An 18,200-nucleotide genomic window follows, 5' to 3' on the forward strand; every position below is an offset into this window, starting at 1 on the left:
ATTTAAAAAAAAACACCAGTTGTATCTGTAAAATATTGATTTGATTTCAATTTAATGCAAAACAGTTTTAAGTTAATAAAAATTAATTTACAGGGCTTGCACCAAGCGGCGTACAGCCGTATATTACGCCCGATAATTGTTTCCATACGCCGATTACAAAACCCCATGACGTCCACTGTACTTCCTGAAAATTGGCCATACGCCGAAAATAGCAACCCGTGACATATTAAAGCTGTCGATTAAAATAACGCTCCGCCTCCTATCCAATACAATTAGCGCAGGCTCATATTAAAGCTGTCGATTAAAATAACGCTCCGCCTCCTATCCAATACAATTAGCGCAGGCTCACAGTAGATGTGTGTTGATGAATTGTAGCAGACGACAATCTGGAGCACGTGCTTGTTTATTGTCACGATGTTATTGTTTTGATTACAATAACGTGTGAATGTCGGAAAAGAAGTTGATACCCTGTCTTGGACCCTGTTTGGCCAAAAGTTGTTAATTGTTGTAACAGTAGTAGGCCTGCACCATTGGTTCAATTAAGAACATTATGACCCGTTTGTAACTTGTCAAAATATGTTAATTGGCAAACACAGATATGAATTTTACAAAAATATTGAACTTGTACCACTTATCATTCGTGTTTAGAATGTCGCAACGTACGCTTTCCGATTTTGGCATTCCACTTTCGACGAAACGTAAATTAGAAATTGATGCAAATTGCTTTGTAAGCAAAACAAGTTTATATCGGAGACCAATGAACGTGTATTGAATTAATTGACAATGAACAAAAGACAGTACGGCGCCGTTCCTAGTTACACTTTTTGCGAAATAAAATGTACACAATACAACACGTGGTCATGAAAACAATGTCATTACGCAGAACTTTCTGACTAATCAACAAAGTGTTAGTGTTTGTGAATCTCCATTTAAGATGCATATAAAGGACTTGTTTGTGCAATGTGTGTAACGTTTTAAATATAAATAATTGTTTAAGAGGGTAACTCATTTAACGGTATTCTAAGACTTCTTTGAAAAGCTACAGTTTGTATAAGATATATATCCTATGGTGTTTAATCTTGGTTTTTGTTACTACATGAAAATATAAAACACATAATAAAATATACATTTTGGATTTTGTTGGTTTAATTATTCAACAATAAATCTCAAAACTATACATACAATGTTTGTGTGTAACAAAGCTTGTTATTAAGTCACTATACAGATATATTTGTGCCCTTTTTATGGATGTCGCGCGCTAAAGTGCCCTTTTTTGAAATTTTGCACCACGCCCTTTTTCCTTCCTGTATAAAACACTAGTTTGAAAATGGTTCCGGTTGGTGGAAAAACATGGCCTCCAAGGGGGCGTGGCATTTTTCCTTATATAGCTATAGTTAAACCTTGTTAACACTCTAGATGCCATATTTATTGTACGATCATCATGAAACTTTGTCAGAAGATTTGTCCCAATGATATTTTGGACAAGTTCGAAAATGGTTCTAGTTGCTTGAAAAACATGGCCACCAGTGGGCGAGGCATTTTTCCTTATATGGACTAATGAATCTTCATGAAACTTTGTCAGTATATTTGTTAAAATAATATCTTGGATGTGTATGAAAATGGTTCTGGTCTGTTGAAAAACGTGGCTGCCAGGGTGTTCACTAGTCATGAAAGTTGGTAAGAACATATTGTTCTAATGACATCTTGGGTTGCACAGATCAGGTCAGTTCCTTTTAATCTCAGGTGAGCGACTTTGGGCCTTTCAGGCCCTCTTGTTTATTTATTATGACTATGGGCTATTATCCGGTTATCCCTGGGTGTGAGCTGTGTTGGTGTCATTGTCAACTGCATGGTGTGAATTTTGTTATGTGTGAACGTGTTTGTGGTTTATTGCACAGGAACAGCACAAGAGGTTAGAACAGGAAGCAATTACTAGTAAAAAAGACACGGATGAGCGATGTGCACTTTTGGAAATAGAAGAGGTTTGTTTTTTGGGGGTTCTCACGTGAACATATTAGGGGCTTTGACCCTATTGTTTCATTTCCAGATGTATCAGCCTTATTACCACGTCTTATTCATCCTCCTTTTCGGATATATGTTAGCCTCATCACCTTACGTTTTTCCTGCTCCGTATTTCCATTTCCATTTGAATTTTGCTTATTGCCATTCCTTATCCCTGTTCTTCATTAATTCCCTTCCGATATGTGTTAGCCTTGTAACCATACTAACTCCCTTTCCTCATTTCTCTACCCAGGTGTGTTGGCCATGTACAATGGCTTATTAATTATTTCTCTGCCCAGATGTGTTAGCCTTGTAACCATGCCTTATTCCTGCTCCTTATTTCCTTTCATAGATGTGTTTGATTCATTATCATGCTATGTCACTGCTTTTTATTTCCCTTCTCATACTTGATGAAGTTTATCTTGAAAATATCTAGGGAAAGTTTTAATCTAGGTATTATGTGTAAACAAAATAGATCACATGTTAGAAAACTTTTTAACAACTTAAGAAGCCTCATTTCTAACTAAATCACAAGAAAACTAAGTTTGGTCGAAATGGTAATTTTGACAATATCTAGCCAAAGTTTCAACTGGGTAACATGAATTTAAAAACTAGGTTACCAGGTCAAATTTAGAAAACAATGTATGACATCTCTAAAAAAAACATTTTAAACTAAATCTTGATAAAACATGGCCAGAATGTTAATCTTAACAATGTCAATGCCTTGTTTGAATATTGTTTGAATATTTGGTCAAGAGTGGGTAATAAACAAGGTCATGGACCTCTTTTTGTATGTTAATTTATAGATTATCTTTGCAGATTTTAGTCTTCAAAATAATTTATTTTGCTTATCATATCGATACAGATTTTGAAAAAAATATATTATTGAATAAGAAGCAGCATAATATAGTTTAAACTTGCAGAAGATCTCACAAATTGGTCATAATACCATACAGAGGAGTATGTCATTTACGGAGTATGTACTTTTGACTTTTCTTGTGAGTACAACTTTTATAGAGTTTGATTAAGCAACCATTTCTAGTATACAGGAATAAGAATACTTAAGCTTCTGTTCTTCTTATCCAGCCATGATTTATAATTGATGGCAAATCAATACTGAAACTATGCAGTAGCAGCTTTAAATTGAGGTTTATTCTATTTTATGTTATAAGTTGATGTGACACAATGGTAGCTGTATGTATAAAGGTGATATTCATTTTAACTGACAAAAATCTTCATGGGACAGACTTATTGTCTTGTGCCAATTATGATAGAGCTAGATGGTATTCAATACGGCAAGATAATGGCTAAAACCAGGGATTTGTGGTTGAACTTTGTTTTAACTTACATATTGTCAGTGTCATTTAAATGTAGACATACATGTGTGGATAAAATGGAGGAACTTTCATTTTTGAGGCACTTAACAGAGAAGAAGAACAAAAAAACATGGAGGAGATTAGTAGGTTTTATATTTACATTGCTGCAGTTAACAATATAATGAATCACACTAAGTGAACTTAGTTCAATATTATAATGTGAAGTGTTTGCTGGCGCTCTCAGACAGTGCTTCTCCTAGTTTGTACAAAAAATAAGTTGAAAAGTATTTTGGCCATTTATCAAAAGGTTTAGGAAGGATTCAGTTAGAGTACTAATTTGCTCATATTGTGCTTGTTGAATCAGGCAACATTTTCAACATGACAAGTTCTCTTTTCCAGAATCTGATGATAACAAAATAGCAATCATAAAGTACCAGGATAGACTTTTTCCTTGATACCTGTAATTTTAGGGGCACATAGTTATTGCATCAATGATTTTTGTATGGTAATATATTTTGTATAAGTATATCTAATTTATTTAGACTAAAATGACATATTAATATTATACCTGTTTACAATTCAATGTCTAACCTAGCATGCAGCCATTTCACTCTTCACATTTTGTTTGTTTAACCACCTAATTCTCTATCACAGGCAGCAGAATCAGTAAAAAAAGTGCCCCACCCCCTCCCTCATGGGACCCTACCCAATCTTTGGATGGGAATTGGGGAAGGGAGAGAAGGGTCACAAGGGGTGTGGGGTTTAAGGAAAATAAATGGACCACGCTCTGTGAAAAGGGGGTTTAATGCATGTGTGTAAAGTGTTGTCTCAGATGAGCCTGTGCCAGTCTGCACAGGCTAATCAGGGACGACACTTTCCGCTTTTATGATACTTTTGGTTCAAAGAAAGACTCTTCTTAGCAAAAATCTAGGCTTTACGCACATGCATTAAACCTCCTTTTCACAGAGCCCGGCCCAATTAGATTTGTGTTATATGATACAGCTGCTTGTGATTTCCTTACTGTGATGAATAAATATTGAATTATTTGTTTTTATGAATATTATGCATCAAATAATTTTATTATTTTTTTGTAGTTTTGACTTGTCATTGAAAAAATGAAATCAATAATCCATTAGTAGTTTTTGTACTACATATATATATATGTATAACTGAATATTAAGAAAACTGTTAATATATTATGTAAAATCCATCTGCTTTGATTTTTAAAGCTAATATTTTAACATCAATAATTTTATCTTAGTTTTAACTTAATATATTTATCATTGGTTTCTCAATTGTTGGTTTTCACTTAAGATTACTGTGAAAAACATTATTATTTAATTATCAGATTAATTATGGTATAGTCATGGCATTAATTAATTAGCCATTCATGATTTCTGGCAGGAATATCAGCGAAAGCGCAACCAAGACATGGACAAAGAAATAGACAATCTTGCATCTCGAACTGCCGAAATGTTTGATGGCATTAAACATGTGGCCTCAGAGAATGTCGCAAGTGCGAAGAACAGGAATTTAAAGTTGCGAGACGAGATGATCAGATCACGGGAGGAAAAGCTTATGAACACTACAGACCCTAAAGAACGGGATTTCCTTATGCGACAAAGGATGTAGGTTTTTTATCACTTTATTTAAATCAGACAGTTCAGGTTGTTTTTATGCCCCCGGATCGAATGATCGGGGGTATATTGTTTTTGGCCTGTCTGTCTGTCATTCTGTCTCCACACTTTAACCTTGGTTAAACTTTTGCAATAACTTTTGCAATATTGAAGATACCAACTTGATATTTGGCATGCATGTGTATCTCATTGAGCTGCACTTTTTGAGTGGTGAAAGGTCAAGGTCATCCTTCAAGGTCAAAGGTCAAATATATGGCTAAAAGCAGCCCAATAGTGGACATTGTGTTCCTGACAAACACATCTCTTGTTTTAAATAAATATTTTTCTTATAGTGTTTAAAAAAAAAGTAAAACTACGAATTCGTTTTGCGCAATTTTATTTTAGATTCCAAGGTTTCTGAGGTATTGCAAATTTTAAGATTTTTTTAAGCCCATTTAAAAAACAGTTTTTTTATCGGAACAACTGGGGCCGGCGGGTAACATGCAGGAGAATGACATTAGCTTAAACAGTTTAAATCAGATCATGATGAAACTTTCTGAGAAGGCTTGTGGGCATAATATCTTAGCCAAGTTTCATAATCATCTGATTGCTTGAAGAACTTCTGAACTATTGCCCTTGAAATATTAACCTTGTTCGCTGTATAGCTCAAACAGTTTCAATCTGATCATCTCGAAATGTGGTGATTATGTTAATGGGGGTAATATTTTCACTAAGGTGGATAAACAGCCAGAAAGCCTGAAGCATTTATGAATTTTGGCCATGTATTTAAAAAAACAATACTCTGCATTTTAAGTGGATCATAATGAATATCTTGGTCAAGTTCAGTAACGTAAAACATATGAAATAATGGCACTATTACATTGTGGAGTAGCTTGCGTTCTATTTCAGGGAAGACTCTATTTTGGGGAAATGTCTTTTCTGTGCTAATCCACTATTTCAGTTAGGAGTCTATTCTGTCCTGATACACTATTTCAGGGAAGAGTCCATGATGTTGTGATTAATTATTTGAGGGAGGAGTTCATTCTGTAGTGTTCCACTATTTCAGGGAGGAGTCCATTCTGTTCTTCTCCACTTTTTCAGGGAGGAGTCCATTCTGGCTTGAAATCTATTTCAGGGAGGAGTTTATTCTGTTCTTATCCACTATTTGAGGGAGGAGTCCATTCTGGCCTAATCCTCTGTTTCAAGGAGGAATCCATTCTGTTTTTAGCCAATATTTCAGGGAAGAGTCCATTCTGGCCTGATCCTCTATTTCAGGGAGGAGCCCAATCTATTCTGATCCATTATTTCAGGGAGGAGTCCATTCTGGCCTGATCCTCTTTTTCAAGGAGGAGTCTATTCTGTTCTTATCCACTATTTCAAGGAGGAGTCCATTCTGTTCTGATCCACTATTTCAGGGAAGAGTCCATTCTGGAGGCGCAGGAGAGGCTGGAGATGGAGCGACGCGAGCGCAGCAAGAACTGGCACCGCCGTAAGGATGAGGACATGAGGAGACGTCTGCTGCAGGCATACAAGCCATGTTTCCCCAACGATGTCTTCAGTAAGAAGTCAGGTGAGTTGAAAGTGTATTGTGCATCCCCAACGCTTCAGCTAGAATTCAGATGAATTGAGAATGAGGAATTGTAGTTTTTAGGTGATACATGTCGCGTAACACTTTTTTCAACAACCGGATTATCAAAAAAGTTATCTTTTGCTTATGGAGCAGTATGTTTTGCTGCAAAATATAAAGTTATATTTCCTTAAATTTATTTCACAACACATAAATTGATTCATAAATGGGGGTTTATGGTGGGGGATATTGTAGCCTTAAGAGGCAGGATCTGAATGAAGTCAAATAGCAAATTGAAGCGAAAGCTTACAGTTTGATGGAAGCATGTAATACTAAGTATTGTAGTATTCAACCTTCTTCATTATTTTGTTATATGAATGTATCCATCAAATGGGTGCAATTATTAGATGAAAACGTTCTATGATAATAAATAAAGACAGAAATGTGGCTTTGTATCTCAATATGGAAACATTTCAGTCGAAGATTTGAAGCAATTAATGATTATAGCAAATAAGAATTGAAGCAGATAAAGACTTGCTTAGGCATGGAAGTTTGTGTATTATAAAAAATGGGGAGGGGTTGGGCTCTTATTGGATACATGCAGTGTGCATGCATGTTAAACCCTCTGTGTTCTTACACAGTGTGCGTGTCAGGAGGTCGTGTGAAGTCAGCCAGCCAGATGCACATTCAAGGATCCCCGTCCCCTCGCCCGCGTAAGAAAACTGCCACACCACGCCCACAAACAAGCAAATCTGACAAATCTGACCACACAACAAGCAACTTCTCTGCCGCACAGTTCAGACTAAAGGATGAGAAGCGGCAGGTTCAGATGACACCCTACGGTCTGCGGCGAGTTCGAAATCAGGACAGACCAACTTATGGTATGTCTCATCTTTTATGGCAGTTTTGTAAAAAGAAATAATTTATTGTCCCCTATTGGTGAAACCGGAGGGGACTTATGGTTTGCGCTCTGTGTGTCCGTCAGTCAGTCAGTCTGTCACACTTTTCTGGATCCTGCGATAAATTTAAAAGTTCTTCATATTTTTTATTATGCCCCCCTTCGAAGAAGAGGGGGTATATTGCTTTGCACATGTCTGTCAGTCGGGTCGGTCTGTCCACCAGGTGGTTTCCGGATGATAACTCAAGAACGCTTGGGCCTAGGATCATAAAACTTCATAGGTACATTGATCATGACTCGCAGATGACCCCTATTGATTTTGAGGTCACTAGGTCAAAGGTCAAGGTCACGGTGACCAGAAATAGTAAAATGGTTTCCGGATGATAACTCAAGAACACTAAGGCCTAGGATCATGAAACTTGATAGGTAGATTGATCATGACTTGCAGATGACCCCTATTGATTTTCAGGTAACTAGGTCAAAGGTCAAGGTCACAGTGACCCGAAATAGTAAAATGGTTTCCGGATGATAACTGAAGAACGCTTAGGCCTAGGATCATGAAACTTGATAGGTAGATTGATCACGACTTGCAGACGACCCCTATAGATTTTCAGGTCACTAGGTCAAAGGTCAAGGGCACAATGACCCGAAATAGTAAAATGGTTTCCGGATGATAACTCAAGAACGCTTATGCCTAGGATCATGAAACTTCGTAGGTAGATTGATAATGGCTGGCAGAAGACCCCTATTGATTGTCAGGTCACTAGGTCAAAGGTCAAGGTCATGGTGACCCGAAATAGTAAAATGGTTTCCGGATAATAACTCAAGAACGCTAAGGCCTAGGATCATGAAACTTGATAGGTAGATTGATCATGACTTGCAGATAACCCCTATTGATTTTCAGGTAACTAGGTCAAAGGTCAAGGTCACAGTGACCCGAAATAGTAAAATGGTTTCCGGATGATTACTGAAGAACGCTTAGGCCTAGGATCATGAAACTTAGTAGGTAGATTGATCACGACTTGCAGACGACCCCTATAGATTTTCAGGTCACTAGGTCAAAGGTCAAGGTCACAGTGACCCGAAATAGTAAAATGGTTTCCGGATTATAACTCAAGAACGCTTATGCCTAGGATCATGAAACTTCGTAGGTAGATTGATAATGGCTGGCAGATGACCCCTATTGATTGTCAGGTCACTAGGTCAAAGGTCAAGGTCATGGTGACCCGAAATAGTAAAATGGTTTCCGGATAATAACTCAATAACGCTTATGCCTAGGAACATGAAACTTCATAGGTACATTGATCATGACTCGCAGATGACCCCTATTGATTTTCAGGTCACTAGGTCAAAGGTCAAGGTCACAGTGACCCAAAATAGTAAAATGGTTTCCGGATGATAACTCAAGAACGCTTATGCCTAGGATCATGAAACTTGATAGGTAGATTGATCATGACTCGTAGTTGACCCCTATTGATTTTCAGGTCACTATATCAAAGGTCAAGGTCATGGTGACCTGAAATAGTAAAATGGTTTCCGGATGATAACTCAAGAACGCTAATGGCTTCGATCATGAAACTTCAAAGGTACATGGATCATGACTCGCAGATGACCCCTATTGATTTTGAGGTCACTAGGTCAAAGGTCAAGGTCATGGTGACCCGAAATAGTAAAATGGTTTCAGGATGATAACTCAAGAACGCTTATGCCTAGGATCATGAAACTTGATAGGTAGATTGATCATGACTTGCAGATGACCCCTATTGATTTTCAGGTAACTAGGTCAAAGGTCAAGGTCACAGTGACCCGAAATAGTAAAATGGTTTCCGGATGATAACTGAAGAACGCTTAGGCCTAGGATCATGAAACTTGATAGGTAGATTGATCACAACTTGCAGAGGACCCCTATAGATTTTCAGGTCACTAGGTCAAAGGTCAAGGTCACAGTGACCCGAAATAGTAAAATGGTTTCCGGATGATAACTCAAGAACTCTTATGCCTAGGATCATGAAACTTCGTAGGTAGATTGATAATGGCTGGCAGATGACCCCTATTGATTGTCAGGTCACTAGGTCAAAGGTCAAGGTCATGGTGACCCGAAATAGTAAAATGGTTTCCGGATAATAACTCAATAACGCTTATGCCTAGGAACATGAAACTTCATAGGTACATTGATCATTACTCGCAGATGACCCCTATTGATTTTCAGGTCACTAGGTCAAAGGTCAAGGTCACGGTGACCCAAAATAGTAAAATGGTTTCCGGATGATAACTCAAGAACGCTTATGCCTAGGATCATGAAACTTGATAGGTAGATTGATCATGACTCGCAGTTGACCCCTTTTGATTTTCAGGTCACTATATCAAAGGTCAAGGTCATGGTGACCTGAAATAGTAAAATGGTTTCCGGATGATAACTCAAGAACGCTAATGGCTTCGATCATGAAACTTCATAGGTACATGGATCATGACTCGCAGATGACCCCTATTGATTTTGAGGTCACTAGGTCAAAGGTCAAGGTCATGGTGACCCGAAATAGTAAAATGGTTTCAGGATGATAACTCAAGAACGCTTATGCCTAGGATCATGAAACTATATAGGTACATTGATCATGATTGGCAGATGACCCCTATTGATTTTGAGGTCACTAGGTCAAAAGTCAAGTTCACGGTGACTGGTAATAGTAAAATGGTTTCCGGATGATAACTAAAGAACGCTTATTCCTAGGATCATGAATCTTGATAGGTAGATTGATCATGACTCGCAGGACCCCTATTGATTTTCAGGTCACTAGGTCAAAGGTCAAGGTCACAGTGACCGGAAATAGTAAAATGGTTTCCGGATGATAACTCAAGAACGCTTATGACTAGGATCATGAAACTTCATAGGTACATTGATCATGACTGGCAGATGACCCCTATTGATTTTCAGGTCACTAGGTCAAAGGTCAAGGTCGCAGTGACAAAAACATACTCATACAATGGCTGTCACTACAACGGAGAGCCCATATTGGGGGCATGCATGTTTTACAAACAGCCTTTGTATGAAACTTGAAACATGGATAGATGGCAATATGGAGATTATGCATGTCATTTCATTGTGTTCCTACGTCAAAAATTCTGGTTGCTTTGGCAACAAATATATTTAAAAAATTAATCTGACAATGGTGGAGTTTCACTGGTAGGGCACCATATTGCTTAATAATAGTCTTGTTGTTATTATTCTGTAATTTTCTGGGCTGTATTAATTGAGATGAATGAAACAAAAATTATTTTAAAGTCTAATTTTCTAATTAAGTACCAAAGAGCCGAGGATATTAAATTTTGTTCAAATCCTACCAATGGGATCATAGCGTGATCATCTGTCTGTTCTAAACTTTGACAGCTGGACTAAAAAACATTGAATGAATTAAAATGTCCCTATCATCTGGAATCCTTTTGAGTTTAAAATACCATTTATCTAATAGGGCCACCTCACCCCACTTGGGGGGAAAATATTGCTAGGCGTGTCAAGATATTGAAGTCTTATACATCCTCCGTAGTGCACTTCTGGATAGACCCTGTGTTTTATTGTCCCCTACTGGTTTCACCAGAGGTGACTAATGGTTTGCGCTCCGTCTGACTGTCTGACTGTCTGTCTGTCTGTCCGTCCGTCCGTCCGTCACACTTTTCTGGATCCTGCGAAAACTTTGAAAGTTCTTAATATTTTTTCATGAAACTTGGAGCATAGATAGATGGCAATATAATAATTATGCACGTCATTTCATTTTGTTCCTACGTCAAAAATTCTGGTTGCTATGGCAACAAATAGACTAGAAATACTGCTGAAAATGGTGGTTTTCTGGTTCCTGCGATAACTTTAAAAGTTCTTAATATTTTTTCATGAAACTAGGAACATGGATAGATGGTAATATGGACATTATGCACGTCATTTCATTTTGTTCCTACGTCAAAAATTGTGGTTGCTATGGCAGCCAAAAATAAAAAAAATCTGAAAATGGTGGAATTTCTGACAATGTTGGAGCCGGTAGGGGACCATATTGCTTGACAATAGCCTTGTTTCTTTGGTGAATGTAAAACATACTATATTTAGTCTTCCCCATCATTGTAATGTATCTTTTGCTTAAATGCTATATTTCATTTTTCTTGAAGGAAGGTGGAAGATTATGATAGCAAAACCATGTACTTGTTTCATGTTATGGTTTTGGTTGGAAATGGCTCATCTAAATTCAGGAACATAAAGTATAAAATCAACCAGTTCCCCCCTACAGTAAATAATGAAATGTTGGTACAAAATTGAGGTTGAATAATGAACTATGTATTAAGAAAAATAATATAATATTAAAATAAAGTGTTTTTTTTGTTTAAAAGCTTATCAAATTGTTTGATGTGCTAACAGGTAGTATATAAGAAAAACCTTATAAAAATTATTATGCTTCATAAATTTTGGAAAGGACATTATGATAATCTCATTTACAAACAGACGAGGTTGAAGATGAATTAGCCGATGCAATTTTCTTTAATGCTGATCGAAATACAAAATCAGCAGACCTGTCAGGTACCATGTGCTTGTGTCTTAAAAGCTAAGCATGTGTTGATGATGTCATAACATTATGTGTACATTGTGGTTGATGACCAAATAGCAAGCTTTGAAATAATGGGATGATTTAACTGCATACATGTACCTATAACTTAAGGTATCCCATGTATTTTGAAATACCTAGTTTGGACACTTTTGGCACATTATTTTTGTGTTATGTCTGATACAACAACAACAACAATAGTGTAGTTTATTAGCTCAGAACTGAACTCTGATGACTACTTAAATAAACTGCATTATGCAGGTGAAACCAAGCTAGGTAAACTTTCAATAGAATTTGGGGTACGTTGAGGAACTTATTTAATGTATAGTGCATGTGGTAATGTTATAAAACAGTTGTTTTTGATTGGTTGTGCCATTAAAACCGCATGTAGAAAAGCTATACAATTATTTCCAGTTATGGCTTGGAAAAGCATAACCTTGAGATGGGCAGCCTTTTGTGTTTACGGCGTTATATAAATCGAACATAGAACAAAAACCCTTTACATCTCATTATTTAAAGCCTTTTTAGCCTAGGGTCAGTGTAAAATTTGTAAACCAAAAAAACTTAATGTCATTATGTTAGTGCATCTGTAATATTAAATTTACAATTTTGTTGACAAGTTGGATTATGCTGCTGACTGGGAGGCAAATAAATAAATGTTGATTTTCTTGCTATTTGTTATCTCTTAAAACATTAATTTGCATATGAAAAACATCTGTTACAAAATAAGGCGCAGACTGATGTGAAAATGGGATGGCCCACTTGGCTAGTATTTCCTCAGTCAAATGGGATGGCCCACTTGGCTAGTATTTCATCAGTCAAATGGAATGGCCCACTTGGCTAGTATTTCCTCATTCAAATGGGATGGTGCACTTGGCTAGTATTTCCTCAGTCAAATGGGATGCCCCACTTGGCCAGTATTTCCTCAGTCAAATGGGATGGCCCATTTGGCTAGTACTTCCTCAGTAATATTGCCTGGAGCAAAATTGTGATGGCCTCTTTGAGCAGCAAGTGGGATTTTACACCCCTAGCTGTGTAGTTCAGCAAACGATATGAAGACGAAACCTCCTTACATTCCAGTATTTATTAAAATCAAACAGCTATTTCAGATATGAAAATCTATATGGCCATTTTCCATCCATTATGAAATGCAAGTGTAACTTTATTTTGTTTTGACTTGTTCAATTGATCTCATGGTGAGTTTGTGATTTTATCATTTCAACCTTTTGATATTAATGTGATTATCACATCCATTTTCATAGCATACCCTTTACCACCTGTGAAAAATGGTAATATAAGCTACAGAGCTCCATTTAAATCAGACACTTTTATGCAGGAACTATACCAATATACAGGTATGTAAATATGACAAGATTTTTTTCATATTTCAATTACATATGCAAATGGCTCAAAATTTATTTTATATAAGAATATGTGTGTATTAAGTGATGCTCTTTTTGTATTAAAAGTGATTCTGCTCTGGTGATTGTTCTGTTTCATGTTTAAGAAATTACCTTGCTACTCAAGTAAATCGAATAATAGAAATTAATGTCCTCATCATTCATGTTTTCATAAAATGATCTACATTGACCAAAAACTTACATTTTTGTGCTTGCCATGCTTTTGGCTTGATACTTACAGTGCCAGTATGCATGGTCTATCAGATGTTCTCATGTTTGAAGGTCGCAGTGGCATAGTCGATATGGTGTTCGCCTAGCAACTATCATGTCATGGGTCCGATTCCCACTGTGTTCTTTAGATCTCCTTCAAAGACATACAGTACTGGTTTTACCCAGGAAATTGACTTGAGAGCGTTTCATTAAGCCTTAAGCTTTTGATGCGTATATCGAGCCAAATTATACTTAGATATTCTCATAATCATATTTATAAATGGTTTGTAACATTTATGGAAGTTATTTACAATGCTTTATAATTTCAATAATATTCCTGAACATTTTTGTCACCTCCATTATCATAGCTTACCCTCTACCACCACTGAAAACTGGTAATCAATTCAGAGCTCTTAAATACATTTCTTTACTGCAGCTTCATTCAAATAAGTTTCTAATATTTAAGAACTAAGATTTAAATATTATGAAATTTTCTTTATTGTTTGTTACATTTATTGGTTGGTTTTTGTGTGTAAGTTTTTTTGTAAGGGGACATGGTCAGGGAGGGGCATGATACAAAGGGCACAGAATAGAACCTGTTATTTTGGATGGGAATAAATTTTATCATCTTTAAACTTAAAAAAAAAAAAAACTCATTTATGCAAGTAATCATTATACTTGGAGCTCTGTATGCTGCTTTAAATCACAACACCAATAACTTATTATAGAAGTGGTGATTTCATTGCTGTCTCCACATGTATATATTATAAAATAAGTACATTTTCATACATGTATTTGAACTTGGTGTGGACACTTTCAGACATTGTAATATTCTCATTATCACGTTTGATAACAATATTTGTTTATTTTTATGCTTTCCATTGACTTATTAAGAAATTTTAATAATAAAGAAATAGTATTTGATAACTAAAAAAATAAAGACATATGGTTCACATAATATTATAATCTTTCATTTTTGAGCTGTGAACAACATCATTATTTCAATATCAGGACATTATTAATCCTCCATAATTCTCTAGTCAAATCCTTTAAAATGTGAACAAATGGTGGAAAAAGTATTAAATGAAAAGAAAATGTGTTGGTTTTAGTAGCTTATCCACTGATTATTAATTTATTATAGAAAATAAATATCAACCCTTGTGAGAATATTTATTTTAATTATCATTTGTGAAGTAAAGTTGATAATTTACTGAAACCAACAACCTTTTCATTTCAGATGTTAGGATTTAAAGGGTGTGAGTGTGTTACATATATTTTAATTATGTAGCATGGTTTTCAATGTTTGAGTTGCCCTCTGAGAAAACCAGACTAAATGCATATGCGTACAGTATTGTCCCTGATCAGGGATGACTCTTTCTACTTACTAGTATATGGAATTTTTCATTAAAAGGAAGGCATTTCTAAACAAAAATGCAGTTTAAGCAGAAAGTGTTGTCCCAGATAAGCTTGTTCAGGCACTTTACGCACATGCATTTATTCCAGTTTTCCCAGCCATGGGGCTCAATTTTATTTATCATCACTCTGTCTTACACCAATCGTTTTTGTTCACCATCTTCACAGATCGACGTTCAAGAGTATATGTATTCCAGTCAGAATTTGAAATTCAAAATCGTAAACCTCTCCAATATGATCCTGAGCACATTCTGCAAACAATACGGTATTTTGGAAGATATTTCCCTGCATGATAAATATTTATTGTATGAAATAGCCTTAAAACAAGGTCTTTAATAAATTCCCATCCAAATGCTTTTATGTATCCGTTTGAGAATTGGTTAAAAAATTTAGTTAGACAGAACCAATCTTGCAATATACCTTAATTTGCAGGATTGCATGTAAAAATGCAAGCACTTTGTCTGCAAAACAATGAATGATAATGTATATTTAACAAATTTAGAATTATATATAAATGAAATGTTACAAAATCATGTATGAGGGTTTCTTTGAGACAAAGTGCATACCATAATTATACACAACAGTTTTGGACAGTATAAAGTTTTGGACACCCTCTTATATAGCAAAAAATTATTAGTTTTTGTGACTCAAATATTTTGGAAACCAAGATTTTCCCCTGTAATTATTCACTGTATTTTTTTTGATAATATATTTTTATTAGATTTCTGCCAATTTGGGTTATTGAAATATCACACATGTGTACAACCTGATGATGGTAATGAAACCATGGGGATGGATGTGAGAAGACTGTTAGCCATTAAATTTGATTTATTTTGGTCAAAAGGAATGTGTACCCAATATAGACAATGGTTTTCATGCGTATCTTTAAGTGGTAACGCAGATTAAGCAATAGTAATGACCCATTAAAGTGCATTGTTAATCAAAATGCTACAAAACTCTGACCTTGAGTATTATATACTTAAGTAATGACCTTGCGACTGCTCATATGATTACATGGACCTCAAACTATTATATTGAATAAAACAACTCTGGGTCACTTAGCTTAGGCCTCAAGACAAGACTTTGGGTCATGCTGAATTGACTCTGGGTCCTGTATTGTAACTTTGTACCCTAGGTATGGAGTCTTATAATGTTTAATATAAATGTTTGTACAAGGGTACGGGACTTATATCATCAACTATCAGCAACCCAAGCTGCTGATGGGTAGGAATCCAAACTCAAGGCTCTTAAGAACATTTGAAGAGGATAGCCAGTCTTTTTTTTGCTCAAAGTCCCTAATATTTTGTTAGTTATATACTTTAATTGCCATTAAATGGTTATTTACGCGATGCTTACTGGACCAAGTCGGGAGCAAAACAGTCTGTTCTAAGAGAATGCTTTTATACTAGGTACTCATGCCGTGTTACTCAGACAGTTCCATAAGTGATTACCGGTAAATCTCTGCCATGCTACTGGAAATCTAAGGACCCTATTACTATATAAACTAAAAGTAACAATATACCCAAAGAAAAATAAACATAAGTAATACAGTTTTAGGTTAAAAATCGCCACTTTTCTATTGTTAAGAATTACTGTACAATGTCAAATAGTTTGTAAAACTAGTATTTTTATGCTCCCCCAATTTTTTTAGGGGGGGGGAGCATATAGTTGCCCCTTCGTCCGCCCGTCCCTCCGTGTGTCCGGGCTATTTCTCAGCAACTAATGACCAGAATTCAATGAAACTTTATGGGAAGCTTCACTACCAAGAGGAGATGTGCATATTATCAGTGGGTTCTGGTCGGATGATGTTTCTTAGAGTTATGGCCCTTTGAAATTTTCCATTAACTGTACATATAGTGCAATTCTTGTCCGGGCTATTTCTCAGCAACTAACGACCGGAATTCAATGAAACTTTATGGGAAGCTTCACTACCAAGAGGAGATGTGCATATTATCAGCGGGTTCTGGTCGGATGATTTTTCACAGAGTTAAGGCCTTTTGACATTTTCTATTAACTGTGCATATAGTGCAATTCTTGTCCGGGCTATTTCTCAGCAACTGATGACCGGAATTCAATGAAACTTTATGGGAAGCTTCACTACCAAGAGGAAATGTGCATATAATCAGCGGGTTCTGGTCGGATGATTTTTCACAGAGTTATGGCCCTTTGAAATTTTCCATTGAACATATAGTGCAATTTTTGTCCGAGCTATTTCTCAGTAACTTAAAACGGGAATTCAATGAAACTTTATGGGAAGCTTTACTACCAAGAGGAGATGTGCATATTATCAGCCGGTTCTGGTCGGATGATTTTTTTACAGAGTTATGGCCCTTTGAAATTTTTTATAAACTGTACATATAGTGCAATTCTTGTCCGGGCTATTTCTTCCCAACTACTGACTGGAATACAATGAAGCTTTATGGGAAGCTTAACTACCTTGAGGAGATGCGCATGATATTTGTGGGTTCTGGTTAGATGATTTATTTAGAGAGTTATGGCCCTTTGAAATTTCTAAGTTGCTAAACCATCCATGGTATTATTTTGTCCAAAGTTATGCCCCTCAAGATGTTTCCTTTTATCTGAATATATAGTGCAATATTGTGACAAAAAAAACTTTGGGGAGCATCATCCGTCCCCGACGGGTTCTTGTTTTATTTAAGTTGAATATATGCCTATTACATTTTAAGTCTCCAATTTAATTGCCTCTTTCATAAGGACAACAAATAAAAAACAACAAAATCATAATTTGCATATCTTATCAAATGTTTATACTTGTGCTTGTAGTTGTCAAAGTTCAACTTATCTATGTGTAAAGCAAATGAGTAAAATTATATTAAATTCATTTTGCAAATATTTTTTCTTAATAAATAAAGTACAAGCAAACACAGTCATTGATTGATACCTTCGGGCGAGTAGCATTATACACAGTTGAGTTTAGCGTTGAGCAGTTTTCACTTGTCAATTAAGGTTTCAGTTGTTCAATTATTGAGTTGGTTCAAAGGTGAAATATAACATACTCAAATCAATTTACAGGTACTTTGAATGAGTCCTGCTCTGGGAAAATCTGGTGTTTTTTATGCACATTTTTAAAGTATTATACAAGATTAGCCTGTGCAGCTCGCATCGACTACTCAGGGACCACACTTTCCGCTTGTATGGAAGTTTTCATTTAAAGGTAGTATTTTTCTATATGAAA

The 18,200-nt window shown here is 36.0% G+C and overlaps 1 protein-coding gene across 1 annotated transcript in view; it reads left to right on the top strand.

The window, feature by feature from the left end:
* LOC127872325 (uncharacterized) overlaps positions 1–18,200 on the top strand; it is a 92,156-nt gene that overhangs the window by 69,887 nt on the left and 4,069 nt on the right. The window contains exons 16-20 of the mRNA XM_052415655.1: positions 1,899–1,982; positions 4,722–4,945; positions 6,349–6,503; positions 7,142–7,381; positions 15,173–15,269. Of these exons, the coding sequence (XP_052271615.1) occupies positions 1,899–1,982; positions 4,722–4,945; positions 6,349–6,503; positions 7,142–7,381; positions 15,173–15,269 (800 nt within the window). The remainder of the gene's footprint in view (positions 1–1,898; positions 1,983–4,721; positions 4,946–6,348; positions 6,504–7,141; positions 7,382–15,172; positions 15,270–18,200) is intronic.

This window comes from Dreissena polymorpha, chromosome 3 (genome assembly GCF_020536995.1).
Source record: "Dreissena polymorpha isolate Duluth1 chromosome 3, UMN_Dpol_1.0, whole genome shotgun sequence".
In the NCBI taxonomy this organism is placed as follows: domain Eukaryota; kingdom Metazoa; phylum Mollusca; class Bivalvia; order Myida; family Dreissenidae; genus Dreissena; species Dreissena polymorpha.